The sequence below is a fragment of the Mirounga leonina genome, unplaced genomic scaffold (assembly GCF_011800145.1).
Source record: "Mirounga leonina isolate KUSES-001 unplaced genomic scaffold, KU_Mleo_1.0 Mir_488, whole genome shotgun sequence".
Lineage (NCBI taxonomy): Eukaryota > Metazoa > Chordata > Mammalia > Carnivora > Phocidae > Mirounga > Mirounga leonina.
Window position 1 is genome coordinate 1,623,251 of NW_023270777.1, and position 17,107 is coordinate 1,640,357.

The window sequence follows — 17,107 nt, forward strand, 5'->3', positions numbered from 1 at the left end:
ACTTTGGCCGGTGAGCAAGGCCTGGTCTTTACATTTATAAATGGCTGAAAACAATCACACTGAGAATCCTATAAAATTCAAGTTTGAGTGTCCTAACTAAAGGCTTCCGGGGGCCCAGCGACACTCCCGTCCCCGTTCATGGGCGCACTTCCTGTGCCTGTTTCAGGGCCCAGCAGCTGCGATGAGAAGCCGGGACAGACTGCAGGGTCCACAGAGCCCCAGACACCTGCTGCCCGGCCTTCACGGCCAAGGAAAGGTCGGCCAAGCCCTGGCCCAGAGGCAAGACGGGGCTCAGAAAGATTCTCCAGGCCTGCGGGAGACCAAGCAGCGAGCTGCGGGAGGGGTCCTGGGCAGACCCCAGCACGACGCCCTGGGATCGGGAGGGCTGTGACGGAGTCTCACTGCACGTTTTCCAAAAGCCCATATCCAACGCAGAGAAAGGCCAGGAGGGAATGTGTACACTCGTACGTGCAAAAGGGCATCTGCACGCCGCCCGTGTGGGCCCGGGCCTCTCCGCCCCGGGGGGCGGGGTGTCCAGTGCAGCCAGCAGGGGGCGCCCCGGCCAGCGCCTAGCCTCTGGTCCTCAGGCTCTCCCACTACACACAGCCGGCAGGTAAGCCCCGGGGGAAGTTGTGCCGCCCTTGCTTAGGGCACAGTCTGTGTGTGCGAGCGCCTTGGAAATGGGGACGTGACTCGGCCCATCTGTGCAGAGTACACACAAGGCGATCAGTAAGTACCTGTCTGGCAACAGCGGGAGGGGAGACCCAGCATGAGCCCCAAGCCCACCAACGTGCTCCCTGGCACTCTCCCGGGGCCGGGCTGCAGAGCAGGAAGGTCAAGGCTGGGGAATGGGCCCAGGCCCCAGAGGGCAAAGACTCTCAGGAATGTTCTGGGCCAGGAGGGAATTTGGGGGAGGCCCAAAGGAGCCACATCGAGCTCTGATTAGAGGAATCATCCAGAAGGGCTTGTGCTCTGCCCGGAGGGTCCGAGTCCTGCCTCTGCACACGGTATTTGGGGCCGTGGCTTCCCCCGGAGCTGTGCGTGAAGGCAGGACTGACGGACTCACCTCCTGCCCCAGCCCTGGCTCGGTGACGATGCTCACCACTTAGGAAGAGTGGGCCACACACAGTGTAAGCTCCTGGTGAGGACACAGGTGTGGGCAAACCCCCAGGACCCCAGGGCCCCCCAGACGCTCAGAGGACAAGAGACCGCAGCGCGTGAGTCAGGAGGCACTCTGGATCGGGAGGCACGGAGTCTTGTAGACTAAGGGAGGGCTGGGGGCCGAGGCTGGCTTGTGGGTGAGCCTGGAGACAGCGAGGGCTGGGGGGGGGGGGGGCATCTCACCCAGAGCTGGTCGTCATTCCCAGGGGGGCTCTTCTTTATGAAGGCCCCGTAGTAGGTGGCGATGTTGCGGTGGTGAGAGTATTTCTTCAGCATGTTGATCTCCTGTTTGATCTCCTCCTCCTCGTCCTAGGAGAATGGGAGGGCTGAGCCCGAGAGCCCCCAGCCCGCCTCGGTGCCAGCCCGCCGTCTGCCCCCATGGCTCCCTACCTCCGTGACATCCATGACCTTGATGGCAGCCAGCTGCCCAGTCTTGACGTGCCGACCCTGTGGGACAGAAAGCTGGGCGTGGAGGCTCTGAGTCTGCGTCCAGGGACGGTGTGATTCTGGGACAGGCCACGCCTTCTGGCTGTTTTCTGTCTTAGGAAGTGTCTCCGTGGTGACTGGACACTTCATTAATGGGTCAGACACAGGGGAAGGCAGAGGCCTCCAAGAAGCACTATGGAGCCTGGACTCCAAGCGCTAAGCTGGATCAAGATGAAGGGTCTCCCCCCCTAAAACAGCTTAGGGAGGCGAGGGAGATTCACCTCTGCTCTGGACTTCCCACAGTTTGAAAAATAGAGCAGGGAGTGAAAGGTTCTCTCTGGCCTTGGATGGAGTTGGGGGAGGCCGGGGGAGGGGCTCTGCCTCTCCGACACCTTCTATGCCCACTGCCTCATGCGCCCCTCCCCCTGCCAGGAAGCCTTTCCCAGAATCACCCCCTCCAAAGCTTTTTATTATTTTTGGCAGGAAAGAATAGACAGAGTTGGGATTTTAGGGAACTCGGGGAAACCCAGAAGGCTGACCGGCCTGTCGATGGCCCATCCCCGGCACTAATGGGAAGTAACTTCTAGAGTATGTCCCTGCCATTCTCCCTCCTCCCCCCTCCTCCCTCTGACATTCCTCCAGGAGCCATCCCAGCCTTGGACCAGGGAGTTCAGGCTTCCTGGGGAAGGGGGGGGGGCAGCCCACGGATCATTCTTGTCCTCAGCAGTCATCCAAGACCCCGAGCCCAGAGAAGCAGAACACAGGGCTACTATTTCCACGGCAACGACCAGGCTAGCAATGGGGGTATGGGGGAGGGGTGCACCTTTCCCCAAAGCTTACAGGGTGGTCCCAGTGACCCAGGAAATGCCCCTGAGATGCAGAGACTGGTGGAAAGGCCTAGCATCGTGTCAGGAGACACAGAAGGCGGGTGTGCGCCCTGGAGGCCCCAGCTCTGGGGAACATCTAACATGCCGCCTCCCCCTCCTAGTGGGACCCGTGGTCGGGCTGGGTGGGCCAGGCCAAAGCGACAGGCAACGGTCCGGGGCGGCCCGGAGGAGAAGGCCAGAGCTCTGGCTCCAGACCCGCTGCAGGCCGGCCCAGGAGCTCGAGAACACCACCTCCCCTCTGCGACAGGTCCTGGGGCTGGGCCGGCGCCAAGGCTGGGCCTCGCTGCGGTCTTGGAAGAAAAGCCAGAGCTGTGCTCGTGGCCTGAGCTCTGCTTTGCGTTCTCGGGTGAGCCCCGACAGACGCGCACGCGCACAGATACGCACACGGATGCACACGTGCACAGCTACACACATGCACACAGACTCACACGCATACATGCACATGGACACACGCACACGCAGATACGCAAAGATACACACGTGCACACGCAGATACACACATGCACGCACATGGATACACACGTGAGCACGCATGCACACTCTCGCCACTGCCCTCCTGTGCCCCTGCCCACACCCCGCCCGGATCCAGACCTCCTCCTGCTGCACCCGGGACTCATGGAGACTCCACGCACTGGCCAGCAAAAACACCCCACTTCCTGACCTTCCTTCCACTACTTTCACCCTCCTTGCCTCTCCCAGGCCCTCCCTCCCCTCTCCCAGCCCCCGTCACCGCCCACAGCCCCAGACCTAGGGCCTGCCCCTGCCACCCCTCCCGAGGGCCCCATGGAGGGGCCTCCCACTCCTGCCCCATTAGAGCCTGACCTTGTACACCTGTCCGTACGTTCCATTGCCGACCACTTCCACCAGCTCGAAGATTCCAGCGGGGTCCTGCGGGGAGGGGGAAAGAACAAGTGTCGGGACTTCAGAACAGAGCGCGGAGAGAGGTATCCGGTCAGATGAGTGAGCATGGGTGTATTAGAGGGGGCTTCGGGGGACCCCCCCAGACCCAGCTGTGGTTTTCGCGGATTGGCTCAGAGGTCCTGCTCTACAGGAAAAGTCCGAAGAAGGGGAGAGATGACAGCGGTGGGAGCCCACAGGCAGTGACAAACTGAGCGTCTGCGGCCTCCGAGCGTGCGCCTCTGGAGCTGGGGTCACCTGTAAACGAGGCAACGCCCATCAAGAGCTTGAGACGGTGCCTGGCACAGACTGCATGTGTTCAGTAAAATATTTTTTTATTTTTAAAAAAATTTTGTGTATTTGAGAGAAACACAGGGAGAGAAAGAACACAAGCAAGGGGAGTGGGAGAGGGAGAAGCAGGCTCCCCGCCGAGCAGGCAGCCTGATGCGGGGCTCCACCCCAGGACCCTGGGATTATGACCTGAGCCGAAGGCAGACACCCAATGACTGAGCCACTCAGGTGCCCCTACGATTTTTTAAAGGCAGGGAGAAGGAAGCTAGCAGGGGACTGGAAATCCAGAAGCCCCTCCTCCTGTCCCTTTCCCGCTTCTTCACTTTTCTGAGGTCGTCCTGAGCCCCAGGGCGGGAGAGCAGGGGACAGAGATGGCCGCTGGGAGGGGCAGGGGGCTTTCTGGAGCCAGGCGGTGCCAGGAGGAGAGGCTCAAAGGGCTCAGACAAAGCCTCCAGAGGCTCACTGCCTGCGGGACCAAGAGCAGCCGGCACGGCCGCGGGGAGGCCACCCACCCCTCGGCCACCTGCAGGCCTGGCAGGCGGGGGTGACACCACCCAGAACACTCTCCCCAGGAGGCACCTGGGCCTCTGAGCTGGTCTGAAAAGTATATAACCTGAAACTCCTTTCTCCCCGATTCTGAAACCCAGCATAGGCTTTCTGGAGAACAAAAGAACCCTTGACCACTCCTCCATGGCCACCAGCAGCGAAACCTAAGACGGGCCGGATGGCGGGGAGACGCCAGCCCGAGGCTTCTGCAGGGCGTCCGCACTGGACGCCCCACTGTCCTCGCTTTCCCGGCAAGGGGACCTGAAGGCCTGGACACGCAGCGCCCTCCCTGTACATCCCCTCAGAGCGCGCACCACCGCGCACCAAGACCGTGACTTTCCTCGCCTGGAAACTCCCGAAAGAAAGGGCCGGAACCCTCCCTGCTCAGCAGCGTGTCCAGCACCCAGCCCGGGCCCGGCACGCAGTAGCCCGAGAACAGCCCACACCTGCTCTGGGGAAGCCGTGAGGGAAGGTGCCGAGGGGCTCCCTCCGCGTGCTCCCCAGGGCACTGGGCTGACCCGGCCAAGCTCCAGCTGAAATTATCCAACAAAAACACGCCGACGACAAAACCACCTTGATCAGGTCTAACAAAACAGTAGGCCCCGCAGGGAAGGGAGAAAGTGTCACTGCACAGGGACCGATGGGAGCGGCTGGGAGCCTGGACCCGGTTCTCGTCTGCCTGCAGGCACCTAGCCCCCCCAGAAAGGCTCAGCCTCTCGGGGGCCTCTGAGCCCGGCCTGTTGGGCAGTCCTTTCTTACGTCTACTCCGCTCTTTCCGAGGCGGACGGACACATCTGTGTCCGTCCGCCTCGGAACAGGGACTTGTGGTTGTGAATTTTGGGGCGCTCCTCACCTAACAGGAAAGGACGGACGGTTTAATTCTCTGATCTCAGACCCGAACCCGCCTCCTCCTCAGATGTGTGGGAGATGCTGGGGGAAGAAAGCAATCCTTGGGGTCAGACGCAATCTCCGGGCTCAGCTCTCCTGACCTGCAAACCAGGATGGCACGGCGCACCTCCTGGGAAGGGCTTTCCAGAGAACGAAGCCGAGACCTGGCCTGTGACGGGCGTTGTGGTGCCCGGCCCCCTGCACAGAACATGGACCATTTCCACACCTGTTGCCCGTCCCTTCTTCCCTCCAGATGGCCCCGTTTGTCTTCCTCTCAATCCCGGGGCGTCCCCGCTCCCAGCTCATGCCTCACCATGCCTCTGTCCATGGCCTGAGGTCACCCTCCTGACCTTCCTCTTGTGCCCAGAGCCGGCCTGGCCCCTGGGCTCACAGAGGAGTCCCAACACCTCAGGCTGGTATTCAAAGTTGCCCCATCGTTAACCAACCAATAAATATTTTCTGAGTGAGTGTCTACACCCATACTGGGCCTGCCTAGGCCCTAATCCAGGGAAATCTGTAAGGCAACTTTCTCTTCTTTCATTTACCTGGTAAACATTTATCGAGCGCCAACTGGGTGACAACTCAATTAGGCGCAAACAGAGCTCAACGATACATGAGAAACATGGAAGATCCAGGACGGACCTTGAGATTTACAGGCCAAGTACCCCAATGCAGACAGGTGGCGGTACAGGATTTTATGCTGAAAGAGCGAGTGAAGGCCCTCGAGGCATCGAGAGGCTGCCAAGCAGAGTGGGAGGCCCTGGAGAGTAGCCTTCTAGGAGGTCTTGGGCATCAGCTGTGTCCTGAGCAAATATTTAAGTGTTTGGGGCCTTGTCCTGCTCACACACACACAGAGGGGCTGGGACTGGGTGGAAGGTCCATTTCGTGGCTTCGGGGACAGACTGAAGCAGGTGGGGCACGTCGGGTGGGCTCCTGGAGGAGACAGTGCGGACGGAGCCGGGCTCTGCAGGCTGAGTCGGCGGTCAGCTAGCACCAGGAAAGTGAGAGCGAGGGGGGCCCGGTGGGGGACGGCAGTTTGGTCGGGACGTTGCGTTTGCGATGTTAGGGGACGTCAGGCGGTTAGAAACGAGGGTCTGGAGGCAGACTGAGAGTGGACACAGGAGACAGACGTCCAGTGAAGGAAGAACACAGGAGCTGGCCTCTTGGGAACAGCCCTGTGCTGCATGCTGGACAGCAGGTCAGACAGCAGGACAGACAGCATGGAGGAGAGCACCACCTGCACGGAGGAGAGCACCACTGGCCCCAGGAGACTGCAGCCGGGGTGGGGCTGGAAGGGCCTCGTCGGGGAGGAAGTGGGGCCCACGGGCACAGCGGCCTCTGGGGAAGCCAGGCTGAGTGGAGGGGAATCAGATGATGGGGCAGTGGGGTTAGACAGAGGGTTTCCAAAACAGGAAGGTCTCCCCTGCCCGTGGAAGGGAAGACAAAAAGCCAGGAGACGGAGGACTCCTGCCGAATTGACTTCTTAGCCTGAACATAAACTGCGTCCCCTGTGGGGTTATGGTAGTGATTCGGGGCGTGTCTGGTTTCTCCCGTCCGTGCACCGGCGGTCCAGAAGGCCCCGTTCAAATGCACAGATTTATGCACAGCTCCGGCTTCGCATGAGCCCTTAGGACATGTGCCTGTCCGCGTGCTCGGTGGCTCTCTGCATGCAGGCCCAGCGCCGTGACAATGTGCTGGAAGCATCCTCCAGCTCTTCCTCCAGCTGCTCGAACTCTTTCATCAGCTGCCGGGTTCCTGTCCAGCCGGATGCGGGGAGGTGGGAAGGGACGGGAACAAGGTTACAGACAACTAACGGGAGGAGGGAGAGGACAGGAGGGACTGGTCTGTTGAGGCCAAGGAGGAAGACGAGGCCTTGACTTCACGGACCACATCGGCGGGAAGATCATCGGCTACGCGGGACTGGGGGCCTGAGTGAGGTCGAAAAGCTGGGGAAGAGATGTCCTCAGGATACACGAGGATCACTCGGGAAGACGCTCCTGGGATCTGGCTCCCGGGATTCCGAGGCAGCACGCAGGTCTGGGGTGAGGGACAGATCCCCCCATCGTCTTCCCCGGGTGATTCTACTGTGGGCCGGTCGATGGACCCACTTTGAGAAACTGTGCACTTCAGGGGGTACTGACAGGTGGGTGGGGTGTGGGCCTCTGCAGAACGGTGATGAACTACTGCCTCCTGTAGCAGCCCCACAGCCCCTCCAGCCCCACAGACTCAACTCACACCGCACCGACCCCGCCCAACGATGACCTGTTCCTGTCCGAGCCAAATCCTGTTTCAGGAAGTCTTCCCCAGCTACCCTAGCCCATCCCAAGCTGTCCCACCCATGAATGCCAACCTCGGTTTCACGTATTAACCTCACAATGGAGACTGTGCGATTGAGCTTCTCAAGAATAGGACCACGTGGAGATGTGCTCTTCTTTAAATAATCTGAGAGTAAGACGAAGCTGTCGACTCTTGGCACTTCTATTCAATGTTATACCGGCGGTTCTACTCAGCATCATCAGGAAAGAAAAAGGAATAAAAGGCATCTGGGTAGGAAAAGAAGAAGTAGAACTATCTCTGTTTGCACATGACATCAGCATGTGCACAGAAAAATCCTAAGAAATCTACTGAAAATCTGCGAGAACAAATCAATTGAGTTCAGCAAGGTTGCAGAATGCAAGATTAGGGGCGCCTGGGTGACTCAGTCTATAAGCGTCTGCCTTCGGCTAGGGCCATGATCTCAGGGTCCTGGGATCCAGTCCTGCAGCAGGGAGCCCGTTTCTCCCTCTCCCACTCCCCCTGCTTGTGTTCCCTCTCTCGCTGTGCCTCTCTCTGTCAAATAAATAAATAAAATCTTAAAAAAAAAAAAAAGAATGCAAGATTAATGAACAAAACCCAACCCTGTATCTATGTACGACAATGACTAATCCAAAAATGAAATTAAGAAAACAATCCCATTTACAGTAGCAGCCAAAAGAACACATTTAACTACAAAAGTGTCAGACGGGGACACCGAAAACTAGAAACATTGTTGGAACAAGTTAAAGACCTAAGTACATGGACAGATTTCCCATGTTCATGGATCAGAAGACTTAATATTGTTAGTATCTACAGATTCGGTGCACTTCTGTCAAAATCCCATTGGGCATTTTTTGCAGAAATTGACAAGTTTATCCTAAACATCATATGGAAATGCAAGGGATCCAGGAGAAACAAACAATCTCAAAAGAGAAGAACAACGGTGGAGGACTCACACTTCCTGATTTCAAAACTTACTGCAAAGCAACAGTAATCAAGACAGTGTGAGAGTGGCATGACAGACATCTGGATCAATGGACTAGAATGGAGAATCCAAAAATCAACTCTTTAATTTGTGGTCAATTGATTTTTGACAAGAGTACCAAGGCATTCAAGTCTTTTCAACAAATGGTGCTGGGACAACTGAGTATCCACATGCAAAGGAATGAAGTTGGATCCCTACCTTGTACCGTATAAAATTTTAACTCAAAATGGATCACAGACCTAAAAATGTAAGGGCTAAAATCATAGAATCTTTTTTGCCCCGCCCCCTAAAACCATGGAAATCTTAAAGCACAGAAGTAAATCTTCATTACCTTGGATCAAGCAATGGTTCCTTACAAAGGACACCAAAAGCATAAACCACAAAAGAAAAAAAACCACATAAGTTGAATTTCCTCAAAATTTAAAACTTTTGTGCTTCGAAGGACACCAACAAGAAAGTGAAAAGACAACCCACATAATGAGAGAAAACGTTTTAAATTATGTATCAGATAAGGGACTCGTATCCAGAATATAAAAAGGACTCCTTAAGGACAAAATAACAATAAAAAGACAAACCAATTAATTAAAAAATGGGCAAAGGATCTGAATAGACATCTCTCTGAGGATATACAGTGGCCAATAAGCACACGAAAAGGTGGACATCATTAGTCACGAGGGAAATTCAAACCCAAACCACACAAGAGCCCACATCACGGCCACTAAGACGGCTACTGTCACAAGGACGCGGGCACGGACAAGCTCCGGGAGGAGGTGGGGATCTCGGAGCCCTTGTGCACCGCTGGTGGAATGTAAGATGGCGCAGCCACTTTGGGAAACAGTGTGGCAGTTCCTCAAAATGTAGGACCGAGAGTTATCACGTGATGCAGCAAGTAGATGCCCAGGAGAACTGAAAACATACGTATGCACCACAATCCATACATGCAGCACTCACCGCCGCATTAGTCACTGCCGCCCGAGAGCAGCGAAAACCCAAATGTCCATCAACCGGTGGATGCATAAATGTGCTCTATCCACATGACGGGATATTATTTGGCAATGAACGCGTATGAAGCATGGACACACGCTAGAACACCAGATGAACCTGGAAAACATGCTAAGTGAAAGAAGCCCATCAAAAGGCCACATGTTGGCACGCCTGGGTGGCTCAGTCGGTTAAGCGTCTGCCTTCGGCTCAGGTCATGATCTCGGGGTCCTGGGATCGAGCCCCGCATCCGGCTCCCTGCTCGGCGGGGAGTCTGCTTCTCCCTCTCCCTGCTCTTGTGCTCTCTCTCTCACGCTCTCTCTCTCAAATAAAAATCTAGGGCTGCCTGGGTGGCTCAGACGGTTGGGTATCTGCCTGTGGCTCAGGTCATGATCCCAGGGTCCTGCTCAGCAGGGAGAGTGCTTGTGCTCTCTCTGTCTCTCTCAACTGAATAAGTAAAATCTTTTTTTTTTCTTTTTTAAGATTTTATTTATTTATTTGAGAGAGAGAATGAGATAGAGCATGAGAGGGGGGAGGGTCAGAGGGAGAAGCAGACTCCCCGCCGAGCAGGGAGCCCGATGCGGGACTCGATCCCAGGACTCCAGGATCATGACCTGAGCCGAAGGCAGTCGCCCAACCAACTGAGCCACCCAGGCGCCCCTGAATAAGTAAAATCTTAATAAATAAATAGATAGATACCTTAAAAAAAAAAAAAAAAGACCCCATTTTGTGTGGCTCCATTTATGTGTAAAACCCACAGCAGGCAAGTCCACAGAGACAGGAAAGAGTGGTTTCCAGCGCTGGGGTGGGGGTGGGGAGTGGGGGGGGGATGGTAGCAACTGCAGGGGGTACTGGGTTTTGTTTGGGGCTGATGAAAATGTCCTGACCCTGGATAGTGGGTCAGTCTGTGAGCATACTACAGTCCACCCTACTGAAGTGTGTGCCATGTGAATTACAGATCAATAAGGCTGTTATCAAAAACGATAATCCAGGCGCGCGGGGATGGGTCCGTCAGAAGAGCATATGACTCTTGATCTCGGGGTGAGTTCAAGCCCCACGTCGGGCGTACAGGTTACTTAATAAAAAAAACAAAAAAATCAAAGAAAGAAAAATAATGCTAAGAGTGGCTCCCATAGTTCTCAGTAAAGTATTTTAATTGGTGACAGTCTCCATAGCAAGAAAGCGACCCTACAAACAAGGAAGGGAGCCCCCAAAGTGCTTTTGGTCTATTAACACATATGAAAAGGCCCTCAGCCAAACACAGAAGATGATCATACACAGCCACTTACAGGATTAAGAGTTAGGGAATTTGGTTTCTATTTTTGGCTCTGCTGCTAAGAGGCTGTGTGTTTCAGGGCAAGTCATTTAACCTCCCTGGGTTCCCTTTCAACAAGATGAGAAGACTTTCCGGCCCTCAGTCTGGCTGTCAATACTCCGGTCCACACCCCACGAAGCTGCCAACCTCGGGGCTGCGTCCTCACGGCCGTGCCGTGTGTCAGGAAGACAGCAGTGAATAGAAAAGCCTCCCTTTGCGGTAGGGATGCAGTGACCCATTGGCTGCTTATGTTTTCGGGGAGTCCAGGATGACACGCAGGATGACACGCAGATTTCTGACGGTGCGGGGCACAGGCGTCCCCCGCTCCGCGGCGGTCAAGGGTCCATGTACTTTCGCTGCATAGGGAGCATGTAGGGCGACGGTCTGTGCCACTCTCTGTCACTCCCGAGAGCTTCTGGACCGGAGCGTTTGCATACATTACAGCTTTAGAAAGTCTCCAGTGGAGAGAAAAGACGCTGGACTCCGTGGCCGATGAGCGGGGCTGGGAGACAAGAACCAGACCCCCTCGGGGAGGTCTGCTGCCAGCCGGGCTCCGGGGCACTGTGCCCCCCACTGCATGGCATCCATACGGCCCGTAAGCACGTGCGTTCACCCGTGAAGAGACAGCCGTGGTGCCAGGGCCATGTGTCCCACACCCGGGCAACGCCCCGCGCACACACTCGGGACGCGGCTCACGCGGGGCAGCGGCCCCTCGGCCCGTCTCCTCCCAGCGCCAGGCGCGTCTCTGAGTGCGCGCGAGCTCCTCAGCTCCCTTAAATCCCCCTTTAAAGACTTCGCAGAGTCAGTGACCCCAGCTACAGCCCCAGGACCCCTCCAGCCTCGGGCGCAGGCCGGGGGCCCGACAAACGTCAGTGAGCGACAGTGGGGCCCAGCGCCGGGGTCCTTCCCAAGGTGCCGACTCACCCCTTGGTCACCGGCTCTGCGGGCCAGGAGAGAGCTGGGCGCGCCCCGGCCTTGGCTCTTTCTCCCCTGCTCCGCGGGCCGTCAAGGGGCTCCCGGCCCTCCCACAGCTCCCATCTGGAGCAAGGACAAGGGGGAAAGGGCGGGCAGAACTCTGACGAGCAGCAAGGCAGCCAGTCTGGGGCGGGGGGCCCGGCACCAGCTGATACCTTCCCTTCTCTTCCCCAAAGCCTGGAGCCATTTAATGCAGCCGCAGCACAGGCTGAGGAGAGGTTCAGTATGACCGCTGCGACCACCTCTCAAGAGAAAACCACCACCGGTCGTTCACGTCGGGCTCAGGCTGAGATGCGGTGGCAGGGGCGGTGGAGATACTAACTGAAGCTGGGCTCACAGGGGCAGAGGGCTGGGGCCGTAGGGCAAGGGGCGGACAGACTAGCGTGCAGGGACCTAGAAAGGGACAGGAAGGGGGCGCCTGGGTGGCTCAGTCGTTACGCGTCTGCCTTCGGCTCAGGTCATGGTCCCAGGGTCCTGGGATCGAGCCCCGCATCGGGCTCCCTGCTCAGCGGGGAGCCTGCTTCTCCCTCAACACTCCCCCTGCTTGTGTTCCCTCTCACTGTCTCTGTCAAATAAATAAATAAAATCTTTAAAAAAAAAAAAAAGGGACAGGAGGGCTCTGGGTCCCCTGAAGTCTGGGAGGAAAGGGGTGGGTGGCAAATGGGCAAAGGGCGGCAAGCACCTTAGGGCAGGGGTGACATTTCCTGGAAGTGGCCCAGACCTGGCAGGGTTGACCCCTGGTCTCCGGTCCCCTTCCACTGACAACAGGCCTCCTCTAGCGTCCTTCACATTTCCTGTGTCTGGGAAGCGGGAGGCACTCCCACCGTGTCTGCTCTGCCTGCAGATGGAACCCCGGGGGATAAAGGGTTTTGTGAAGTCCTTTAACGATGCAAACTGTTATTTCCAATGCTAAGCACAGCTCTTCTGCCTGCCTGTCACACGGGGCCTCCTTAAATCCCGGCTCTGCCTCCTGGGAGCTCCTAAGTCAGGCGCCAGCATGGAGAGCAGAGGATGAACGTGCTGACAGGTCATCTGTGCAATGGCGGGACAGGGAGGTACATGGGAAACGGACCCCCGACTTTTCTGCTGACCTGTGGGCCTTTTTTTTATTTTTATTTTTAAGATTTTATTTATTTGACAGAGAGAGACACAGCGGGAGAGGGGAACACAAGCAGGGGGAGCGGGAGAGGGAGAAGCAGGCCTCCCGCGGAGCAGGGAGCCCGATGCGGGGCTCGACCCCAGGACCCCGGGATCATGACCTGAGCCAAAGGCAGACGCCCAACGACTTTGCCACCCAGGCGCCCCTAGATTTTATTTTTTAAAAGTAAGCTCTACGCCCAACGTGGGGCTCGAAGTCACAACCCCAGATCAAGAGTCACTGCTCTTCCGATGGAGCCGGCCGGGCACCCCCTCCCCCCTCCCCCCATCGGGGTCTTAGAGTTACAGAATTTCAGAGCTGCAAGGGTCCATCCACTCAGAATTCCCAAGAGATTCTAGAAGGCTCCAGAGTGGCAGAAAGGAGACCCGGAAGGCCTGGGGAGAGGGGTGGGGGAGGGCTGGTCTGTCTTGCGCTGCAGGCCCACAGTGATTACTCACTGGGATGTGCCCTGGCAGGTCCCGCTGCTGTAGGCAGGGCCCAGAGGTGCCACCCTGCCCTGGACAGGAAGCGGGGCTGCGGGGGTGGGGCAAGGGCTCCGCAGAAGAACCTGTGGCAGACAGACAGACGGGGAAGGGGCTCTAGGGAAAGAGTGGGGAGCCGTGGTCCACAGAGGGTCCCAACGAGGGCGGCACAGTAGACCCCTGAGCCACACAACTCTTGGACCTGGGAGAACCTGGGGGAGCCCGGGGGAGCCCGGGCGAGCGGGCTGCCAGGGCCCAGGTGCTGAGACTGGGCTGGGCACAGTGGCCCTCTGTCCGCCTCCCAGAGGGAGACAACAGGACCGTCTGCCTGAGCTCTCCCTGTGACCCCGAAGGCCCACACAGAGGGGAAGAGGGGCAAAGGCCGCGGGGTACCAAGGTCCAGGCTGGAGAGGGGCCCTCAGCCTCCGTGGAGCGAGGCACCGGCGGCCTCAGAGCCACCCCCACGACCCCAGCAGCCTACATGCTAACACAGTGGCTGCCAAGCACAGGAAGCTTTGGGCCCGCCCTCAGTCCCATCGCCAACCACAGGACTCGGGGAAGCTGCGAAGCCGGGGCCAGGCAGGGGCGAGGCTGAGGGGCGGGGCTGACAGCTCCCCGGTCTCGGTCCAGGTCCCCGGGGACACGTGAGGACACGCAGAGCCACAGAGGGGGCAGAAGCCCGGGAGGAGGGTGGCCGTCTAGCCATCCTCCAATGAGCCGGGAGCAGCCCGAGGCCTGTGCGCCTGCAAGCCCAAGAGAGCTCCGCGGGTGTGCGGGTGTGGGGAAGTGTGTGGGTGCTCGCGGAGGAGGGGACTGGATGCAGGCCAGCGCACGAAGTGGCAGGAGTCTCATCTGATCACCTCCTCCTCCTCCTGGCCCAGCAGACACCAGGTGGCCGCCCCCGCAGGAGGCAGGCCCCCAGGAGCCCAGACGTCCCCCATGCCCCTGGCGACCTGGCGGGGGCGGGGACTGGGCCGGCCCCATTGCTACCTGGGGAAGCAGGCTCCAAGCCAAAGCACAGAGGGCATGCTCCCGGTGAGGAAGGAAGCCCACCCAGGAGAGGGGCACCGACGCCCCATCGGCTGCCCCGGCCAGTAGTAACTAAAACCTGCACAAACTCCCTCCCCTCGGTTCTCGGGCTGCACTCTGCTCGGGCCCAGCCCTGCCTCCCACGCCGGGGCTGCTGGGGCTGCACAGGCCCTCGGATTCCCGGGATGCCTCCCGGGGTGCCGGTTCCCGGGAAGGGCTGGCCCTCAGTGGGCGGCTACCCTTGTTTCAGGCGCTCACGGAGCGCAGGGCGGGAGGGAGCAGAGCAGGCGCTAGGAGCTGAGGGGACAAAAGGAACCGGGAAAGGTTTCTGTGCTGGGGGGAGGAACAGTGTTTGAATCTCTCCTCCAGAAGGACACACACACGTGACCTGGACTCGCACGCACGCAGAGGCAGAAACAGGTCCGGACACGACACACGCATAAACACAAGTACCACTCTGATGGGAAACCAGTATGAGCAGCGAGGAGGTGGGAGGCCCCCGCCACCTCCAGGCCCAGGTTCCCCACAGACCGACGGTGGCCTCAGACCCTCAGAGCAGGTCCGGGCAGGAGGGGCAGGAGGCCAGGCGAGCTGGAGCGGCCCTAGACGGAGCCTGGGGGGCAGGGCAGGGGAAGTCAGCAGCAGGAGGGAGGGGAGGAGAAGAGGGGGCCAGAACTCCAGCAGTGGTGCGGGTTCTAAAATGGCCACAGGCAAGGCAGGGGACAGATGGTCCCTTTCTGCGGCTGAGCTGGAGAAGTGGGGAAAGGGAAAAGAAGAAATAAACATCAGCACAGTCAGAAATTTAAAAATAAACCCAAACCCTAAAAGATAAACAGCTCGTGTCTGAGGTCCCACCTGCCCCCAGAGCGTTCTGGGGGACAGACAGGGGGGCAGGCCCCGGAGGACAGCCCCTGGCCTCGGCCGTCCGGCCTCGCCCCTGCCCGGAGCCGCCTCCCGAGTCTTCCCTCAGCTTCGCTGAGGGAAGCTGTGCTTCTCAAGTATCACAAGCTGTGGAGCGCTCTGATCTTGGCCCTGCCACGGAACCATCCGCGGCCGGCAGAATCCCCTCCGTCACCTCACACCGGGGGGCCACCACAGCCAGCACCCAAACGTCCAGCACTCCACAGTCACCACGTCATTTGCACTTCAGACCTACAGGGAAGCCAGGCAGGGCTTGTCAGCCCATTTCACAGATGAGAAAACCAAGGCTCCAAGGACTTAAATGTTTGCTGCGGTGCAGCTGGGACTCCCGCGCTCACGGCAAATCCCAGGGGGCTTCTGGTGGCCCACGCCACGCTGTCCCCCGCCCCACAGTGCCCTGCCCATCCCCAGAGATTTCATTTGCCATCTGCAGGCCAAAGAGGCTCTTCCTCAGGCTCAGACCCGACCGCCTTCCAGCTGATCTCCCAGGTGTGGCTCATCTGGAGACTCGCCAGCCCCGCCTCGGGGTCATTTGTTTCTTGCTGCGGCAGAGGTGGAGGCAGAGAGGCCCTGCCTGGACTTTCCCAGGCTCTTCTAACTCACCACACCCCTGCTCACCGCTGAGGCTCTGCACCTCACTCCTCCAAGCACACCGCTCCCGCCCCGGACCCGCGGGCCGTGCCCATCCTCCAGGACGCCTCCCTGGCTGACCACCTGCTCCCACAGGACCCTTCTGCGGCACAATCATGTTTTGTGATTAAGTCTTTAACTGTCTCCTCTGCTAGGCTGTTCTTAGGGGTCAGGGCCACATTCAGAACCTGTCTGTTGAATGAATATAGAAAAGCAAGAGAGCTGGTGTTCTCTGGGAAAGCCTCCCATCCTCCCTAGTGCAATCAATGGTTTCTAACACTAGTTTTGGGTTTCTCTCCATACTTCCCAAGTAATCCATGAATATTCACTGAAAAGCTATGCACTAAAGCAGCTGCTAAAAGCTAATCCCTTTTTGTCACGTGAATCAGCGCCCTGTAATTTATATGTGTGGTGATTATGTATCTCTAGAAAGTGGACTTTGTTAAAGCAGCGAACTCTTATACAGTTGGCAAAACCCAAACAAGAACGTGATTCTTTTGCTTTAAGTAGGCTCCCGCACCCAACATGGGGCTTGAACTCACAACCTTGAGATTAAGAGTTGCATGTTCGCTCTACCAACTGAGCCAGCCAGGCGCCCCCAAACGAGAACGTTAATAAGGATCCAAAGACTGTGGGAAGCCAGCAGGCAAGAAGAGATCCAGGGCTAGCGTCCTGGAGGCGAAAGGAGAAAGAAGCAGGCAGAGGCTGGGCTGGGTGAGACCGGGCTGGTGTGTATGCCCCACTGAGACCCACAAGGGCTGGCGCCGGTCTGAAGCCTCCATGTGAAGGGGGCAAACCAGCAGGTCACTTCACCTCGGAGACCCCCATCTCCTTGTCTACCCAATCCCATCACAAGAATTCTTGGATGTGAAAACATTTTGAAATCCACCAAGTGTACAAATTTGCACAAAATCATTATGAAGAGACTGCCTCCCAGAGAGCAAGGGAAAACTGTGCCGAAAGGTGACTTATTAACACTGTTGGTGTCCGGGATTTGGGGTGAAGAGTGGCCGACACAGGAGAGGAGAAACCAGTCAAAAGCAGAACCGAGTGTAGGACAGGTGAAAGATTGGGGGGCGGCGGGCAGATTGAGGGCCCTGGAGGCAGGGCTGAGAGGGGCTGGGAGGAGGGTTGTCCCTGTGAAAGGAGGAGGGAGAGGAGGAGGGGGAGGGGAAAGAGAAGGAAGAGGAGGGGAGGGGGAGGAGGAGGGGGAGGAGGGGAAGAGGGGGAAGGGGAGGAGAGGAAGAGGCAGCGGCAGGG

General features: G+C 57.9%; 1 protein-coding gene and 1 long non-coding RNA gene across 20 annotated transcripts in view; one reads left to right on the forward strand and one right to left on the reverse strand.

The window, feature by feature from the left end:
• Positions 1-17,107, reverse strand: part of MINK1 (misshapen like kinase 1) — a 43,074-nt gene that overhangs the window by 12,707 nt on the left and 13,260 nt on the right. For 18 of the 19 annotated variants that reach the window (XR_004676355.1, XM_034989388.1, XM_034989392.1 and 15 more), the window contains exons 2-4: positions 3,297-3,362; positions 1,552-1,608; positions 1,345-1,470 (exon numbers count right to left, since the gene is read on the reverse strand). Coding sequence is in view for 18 of the 19 variants with exons in the window: in XM_034989388.1 (XP_034845279.1) it covers positions 1,345-1,470; positions 1,552-1,608; positions 3,297-3,362 (249 nt within the window). In the remaining variant the exon portion in view is untranslated. Of the gene's footprint in view, positions 1-1,344; positions 1,471-1,551; positions 1,609-3,296; positions 3,363-5,061; positions 5,130-17,107 lie in introns of those variants that run through there. The other variant, XM_034989393.1, reaches the window with a different exon arrangement.
• Positions 800-4,754, forward strand: LOC117999963. Its single transcript, XR_004676356.1, has 5 exons — positions 800-1,217; positions 1,475-1,743; positions 2,722-2,820; positions 3,526-3,693; positions 4,310-4,754. It is a non-coding gene; the product is annotated as an uncharacterized LOC117999963 (long non-coding RNA).